Here is a 6,568-nt window from a genome sequence, read left to right as displayed (position 1 = left end):
AAATATTAATTGATAAATATAAATATCTAAAATTGAAATCAATAATCTTTAAATTAATTAATCATCAATTAATATTAATAAATATTTAGAATTGAAATCAATAATTATTAGTTAATTATCAATTAATATTAATAAATATTTAGAATTGAAATCAATCATAATTAGATTTCAATTCTAAATATTTATTAATATTAATTTATAATTAAGAAATAATTATTGATTTCAATTTTAAATATTAATTAATATTAATTTATAATTAAGAAATAATTATTGATTTCAATTTTAAATATTAATTAATATTAATTAATAATTAATTAATTTAAAGATTATTGATTTTAATTTCTATATTTCTCCATTAATATTAATAAACATTTAAAATTGAAATCAATAATTAAAACGTCATAATCATGAAAAATTTTATTCACGCATAGAGAAGTTAAAGTTACCTTCGGATCGTGAACAAATGAGCTCTTGCTGTTTGGCGGCATGTCATTGGACGCCGCGTATCTCAGACACTCGATGATGGACTGCAACGCAACACGTGGAAAACCACGTGACGAAAAGTCCACACCAGAACGCGTCGCTCACCGTTTTTCCGGCGCCGTTCGTTCCAACAATGACGGTGACCGGTTTGTAGAAGTGAATGTAAACGGGCAACTCGTGAGAAAAACTACGAAATCCTTGAATGAAAAGCTTGTCGACAGACGACATGATTGGTAGGCGCGAGCATAAATCTATAAATCTACAACCGTAAGCACGCTAATTCTGAAAGGCGACGGAAGAGCAAGGCAATAAAATGTCAGCGCGCTTTTTACGAAAGACCCGGATTAGAGTCAAGTTCCCGGATCACATTCAAGTTCCTGGATTAGATTCAAGTTTTTGGAATACATTCAAGTTCCCGGATAATACTCATGTGATCGCCATGAACAACCGAAAAAACTACAATCCGAGAATGCACTCATGTCGTGTTCTATCAACGTTCTCATTTCCATTCTTGGCCCGGCGGAACTGGAGTGGCAGCCGCCCAATCGGACGACGCCTGCTCGGACGCTGCAGCCCAATCCTGCCCGGCGTCCGCTTGTGTCGGACTCGCAGCCCAGTCGTCGGTCGTTGGTACAGCCGATGTGGTAGCACCAAACGTTGGAGCCACGACGGTCATTCCAGCAGCAGGTTGAGTGGTAGTCGTCGCCTCGGCTCCCCAATCACTCGTCGGCTTAGCAGCTCCCCAGTCGCCGATCTCCTCTGCTCCGCCCCACACTTCCTCACTCTGTACGGCTTGAGCTTGCGCCTGCTCTGCCTCCATCTGAGCTAATTGAGCTGCCTTCTCCTCCTTTTCCACCTAAAACAAGACACTTGTGTAGCAACTGATTAATTAAACATGAAAATTAATGATAAAGGATTGCGTTGTGTGTCAGCCCTATCGATCAGACATCACTGACCAGACGGTCTCTGTTGTCCCTATCTGAGATACATCAACCACACGAGTTAGACATGCTGCTTCTTTGGTTTCATTATTACATGAAACATCCGTGTTTAGTTGTCATGCAGTGATGCGAGTCGAAATGTTTCTCACCTCTTCAGGATCTCGATAGAAATAGAGATCGACCATCACGTCCCACGGATGTTCACGACTGATGGTGCCACGTAAACGAAGAACCTCACGAGCCAACAGCCACCACATCAAGCCAATCGAATGCACTCCCTACGATGCATGAAGCTTAAAGAAAAGTGCTAACACACACACACACACACACACACACACACACACACACACACACAGTGACAGACACACACAGTGACAGACACACACACACACACACACACACACACACACACACACACACACACACACACACACACACACACATGCATGCATGCACACACACACGCATGCATGCATGCACACACACACGCACACACATACACACACACACACCATACATTATTGTTGCAAGGAATAGCAACGTCGACGTGACGTAACGGCGAGTCGGTGTTACAGAAAGCAACAACGGGAATGTTAACATACGAAGCTTCCTTGATCGGCTGATGATCAAGGTGTGGATCTCCAATAACAAGCAAACGAGGCTCTCGAAAAGCGGCCTGAATCTGATTGGTGAACGCTCCAGGCGTGAAACGACTAGCAATAGCAGTCGCACCAGTATGAGACGCAAACTTCAAAACGGCTCTCTACAGATACCAAACAATGAGACAACATCATGTATGTATGCAGCCATGTGTGTAATGCAATGTATGCATACAAACCACATGATCCAACTAACCTGTCCAAACGGCCGAGCCGAGATGGCACACACGTCGGATGGATTCTCAATGGCCGAGATAACTCGAGCAGCCAGCAACAGTTTTTCCCACATTTTCTTTACGTTGATGATATGCACACCTAACACAAATCAACACACCGCCGTTACTCAAAATTCATTCAGTACAGAGTTTGGTCACACCAAAGTGTCAATTATTAATTAATTAACTAAAAATAATTCCTTTAACGATCAAATTTATTGTTCAGTTGTTCGACGTTGGGAATAATAAATTAGCTACAATTGTCATGTACACACACATAATGCAAATATTTAACTGTAAAATTATTTATTAATAATGCTATTTTATTGATAAAAATAATTGTACAGTAGTGGGGGCGGGGCGGGGACGTTTGGGTAGTTGGGGTTACGCAGTTGATATAAATATTATATATAAAATAGAAACTGGTTGGTCTCTACAAAATTTACAAAAATAAAGTGACTTCGAAATTTACTTGATTTAAAGTGTACAAACTACTTTGGATTACAATAGTTGATATCAATCCTAGCGAATAAAATTTGAGCCGGCACGTCAACTAACGTCTCAACAAATTATGTTACCATCATTCTTGCGTTTGTAGACATATTGATGCATCTGGACGTCACAGTTGCGAGTGCCGAGGTGAGCTTGAGCGGCCAGCAACTTGGTGACGTCATCCTCACGAAGAGCGAGAACCTCGAGACCACCGGACATTGCGTTGTCAAAAAAGTAACGGTAGACAACCTAGAAAAATGCAACTGATGCTACATTCGAGTTAGGAATCTCCACTACGAAACATTACCCGACCTCGTGGCAATGCCGTACGGGATATGACGCTAACGCGCGTTAGCAATTGCTTTTTTTTTTTTTTTTAACGCGCGTTAATTAAGTTAACGCCTAGCGCGCGTTACATTTTTGAACAGCTCTTGTTTTAATATAGAATAAATTAATTGTTTGATATTAAGTTTAGCAACATCCTAGATTTTTATTAATTATAACGTAACGAATAACAAAAGCACTAAACTATTATAATTATGTAAAATTAATTGAAATTAATGATTAATTAAATTCAGGTGTATTCAAAAAGTGACGACGCTACGTAGTTGTTTTTAGTAGGTCATCTTCTGCGTAATTACATGATAGACTAGCGCGCGTTATTACACAGCGAGATCACATCACTGGAAATTTAAACAAAGTTGCCCTTTTAGTAGTTTAAAATACGTAGCAAACCAATTACGTACATTTAACAACAAAAATTAAAAATTAGAGCGTTAACGTATCCCATAGTTTGTGTAATGCTTTTAGTTACGTACTGCTGCTAGATTGCTGAAATGTTTTAGTAGTAGTGTCAATATTAGAAGTATGTAGACATCCACTGATACATGTAAAACACGCCCAAAAATGCGGATATGGTACTGGAACCAGACGTATGTAGCTATAGAGGTGCCTTTCTCGTGATTGCGCCTCTCTTTGCATAATTTTGTTCGAGTCTGCTGGTGTAACTATGGGATCTCTTCTTGTCTTCAAAATTATATTGTGGATAGCAGCCGTCGTAAGATATCTATCTATCGCTACCTAGACAGAAAGGTGGTCTCATTGTGTACACTCTAGCGCCACTCTGTTGCCTTTAGGTTTGCGCCGTCATCGTAGTGGCCGTCACAGAGGAAAAGTTGCGAGCAACAGACGGTGGCATTGACATCTGCGCTATTGGTTTTACTGTGGAGGGTGACCTTAGGGGTTACACCGACCATAAACAAGCGTGCCACCTCGCACTTGCTGCCGGAGTTATTGGCATGGTGTTTGGAATACTTGGCTTTGTGTTGGAGATAGTGGTGGAGAAGGGCGGTGCTGTAATGATCGTCGTGAAGAAGTTCATTTTTCTTGGTCTCATGATACTCGCCATTGTGATCGCAGTGCTGTGGATTGCTACGTTTGTCTATCTCATCTATCTGTGGGAAGAGAAAACAACAGATGGTCTTACAGATGAAACAAAGAAAAGTGGACGAGCTGTTCTTGCTTTCACTGCTATTTCAGCTGCTATACAGGTCAGTACGTTTTCTCTATATAAACAGTACACTGCACGTACGGTTAACCATATGAGAGCCTAGAAGAGGTGACATTGTGTACTACTTTAGTAGAGGTGCACATAATGTCATTACATCTAGCTCTCACTGATTCCACCTAGACATGCAGTTGGAAATTAATATTGTAATGGTTAGCTAGAAGATTCCACCGTCTCTTTCATTTCCGAATGTTGATTTATCTAGTGAAATTAGCTACATTTCAACTATGAGCAAATGAGGAAGGTATGTACTGTACACTTGAAGAGTGATGAAGCCAGTATAGTGATGTGCTGGTCGAACCGGAACAAGAACAACCTCCCACGTGCAACCCTACAACAACCATTTGCATGAATAAAATAAAAACACTCCCATGTTGTAGAAATAGACGTAGGCATGATTTTTTACAAAGTGTCTACGCCTATACATATAGCAACATAGAATCTTACATGGATATATTGGACATTGATACTCTAAAAGGGCCTGGCCTAAGTGTAATGCCTGGTATGTGTAGCCAAGCCAACAAACAGTCAATTGGTATGCATTACACGCATTCATTGATATGCGTGCATGCCAGTCGATGTGATGTGATGATGTCTTTGCATGCTTACTAGTGGTATCAAATAGCTAGAGGATGTCCACAATCCCACGTGCTGGTCAATGTGTCCAACTCCTTCCTCTTTATTGTCTCTGACAAATTAGATTTAAGATAGTTAATTATAAACGCTTGTTACTGGTCGAGAGTTTAGCACTTTAGTGCTTCTTCATTGCACAGGTCTAGATCAGGTGAACTTATGATAGGTCCTATGAGGTTTCCAAACTTGAAAGGTCTAGCTCATTAATCAAACCAAATCTATATCTTTATCATATCTTAGTATCTACTAGACCATCTGAATTATTTGATTTGACAGCTCTATGCATCATCGGTCATGGACTAATATATATGGAGTGTACATGTACAAATAGGTCAAAATGGTTTAGTAGAACTGCTACTCCGCGAGTATAGTACAGAATACTCAGAGACGTTTTGGCACAAGCCACATCTTACATTATTTAATTAATGATAAGTTAATTAATGTTATAATTAGATAATTTTACTAATTTTTTTCTTTTTACATATTAAATGGCTGGCTTCCAGCAGTTTGGGAGCTGCGCGTTTCAAAGCCTATTTATGCAGACTTGCACAACTTTGAATTTGATTATTAATAAATTAGTAACATGTAACCAGTTTGCTAGTCAAACCATGCATTTATTACTGTTTATATTATAGAAGTTGTTTTAATTAAAAAGGCATAAATAATTTACTTATTTGTCAACTCATTAAACTTTATTAATTAAACCCTATGACGTATGTAGACTTTGGGTGTAGCCTTATATGTCATTATAAGTAATGGAATGGTTGGTAGTCATGGTTAGCTATATACTCAACTGGAATAGGTTGCTTGCTGTCTAGAGAATTAAATTATTGTGTTGTACGCAGGTGGTCCTGGTCGTGCTGGAGAAGATAGATCACGGCAACGCTCTTAGCGTGCCCATTCCCTGAACTGCAGAATGAAGAAGTAAATTTTCCTTCAATGTTTCTTGAATTTGTTGGTAACTGGCGGATTACTAAAACTTTCCGTTTTCTTTATTTCGGCAAATGCTGCTGGGGTAATTTCTCTAAATTTCGCATCACTAGTTAATTGCATGCTTTTTAGTCACTATTTTGTTGCTAGACTGTCCTTCCATTTGTACTTGGGACCGCCAGATTACTAACAGAATGTGACTACAGTGAGATTAGCTGGATGTCCCGTGTAGTTACAATATGAATGTCCGTTTAATTAATGAACTGGACGCTAGCAATCCGGATATAACATGACGCAATTATTTAATTATTTGCGTTTAGCAAACGAGTAAAAAATTAGCAGTCAATAAATCAATAAATCTTTAATATTTGTCTTCAATGTAAAACGTGTAAATTATTACGTCAATTAAACGTCGTGGATTGCATCTGATGTAAACTATTGTACTAGAATATTAGCTGTACATGTACACACTAGAATTTGCAACCGAATAACTTTTGGAGTTGTTCAATATTTTCTGCATAAATATTACGTTTGCGTGCGTTCTCTACGCAAGGTAGCTGTCGACTTGTCAAGTACTGTCGTACAGGTGGGAATAGCTGTCACGTTGTACAATAGATTACATACACCACGCCCGAAATTTTCACTTGC

At 39.0% G+C, this 6,568-nt stretch overlaps 3 protein-coding genes across 3 annotated transcripts in view; 1 reads left to right on the top strand and 2 right to left on the bottom strand.

Moving 5' to 3' along the window:
- The window catches only part of LOC134183928 (DNA repair protein RAD50-like), a 21,632-nt gene extending 20,912 nt beyond the window's left edge, over positions 1 to 720 (bottom strand). The window contains exons 1-2 of the mRNA XM_062651518.1: positions 589 to 720; positions 447 to 527 (exon numbers count right to left, since the gene is read on the bottom strand). Coding sequence (XP_062507502.1) covers positions 447 to 527; positions 589 to 711 — 204 coding nt within the window. The 5' untranslated portion in view covers positions 712 to 720. The remainder of the gene's footprint in view (positions 1 to 446; positions 528 to 588) is intronic.
- Positions 721 to 827: 107 nt separating this feature from the next.
- On the bottom strand, positions 828 to 3,135 carry LOC134183929 (small ribosomal subunit protein uS2-like). Its single transcript, XM_062651519.1, has 6 exons — positions 3,103 to 3,135; positions 2,877 to 3,039; positions 2,280 to 2,398; positions 1,942 to 2,187; positions 1,574 to 1,702; positions 828 to 1,339 (listed from the first exon to the last, which is right to left on the bottom strand). Exons 2-6 carry the CDS (start codon positions 3,007 to 3,009, stop codon positions 983 to 985), a joined length of 984 nt encoding a protein of 327 aa, XP_062507503.1. The 5' UTR covers positions 3,010 to 3,039; positions 3,103 to 3,135; the 3' UTR covers positions 828 to 982.
- Positions 3,136 to 3,710: 575 nt separating this feature from the next.
- Positions 3,711 to 6,522, top strand: LOC134184803 (uncharacterized). The gene is made up of 3 exons (XM_062652551.1): positions 3,711 to 3,847; positions 3,927 to 4,340; positions 5,836 to 6,522. Exons 1-3 carry the CDS (start codon positions 3,800 to 3,802, stop codon positions 5,896 to 5,898), a joined length of 525 nt encoding a protein of 174 aa, XP_062508535.1. The 5' UTR covers positions 3,711 to 3,799; the 3' UTR covers positions 5,899 to 6,522.
- Positions 6,523 to 6,568: the final 46 nt, after the last annotated feature.

The sequence above is a fragment of the Corticium candelabrum genome, chromosome 9, assembly GCF_963422355.1.
Source record: "Corticium candelabrum chromosome 9, ooCorCand1.1, whole genome shotgun sequence".
NCBI classification, from domain to species: Eukaryota; Metazoa; Porifera; class Homoscleromorpha; order Homosclerophorida; family Plakinidae; genus Corticium; species Corticium candelabrum.
The sequence above is the reverse complement of the archived record's forward strand: the minus strand, read 5'-3'. Positions and strand labels throughout refer to the sequence as shown.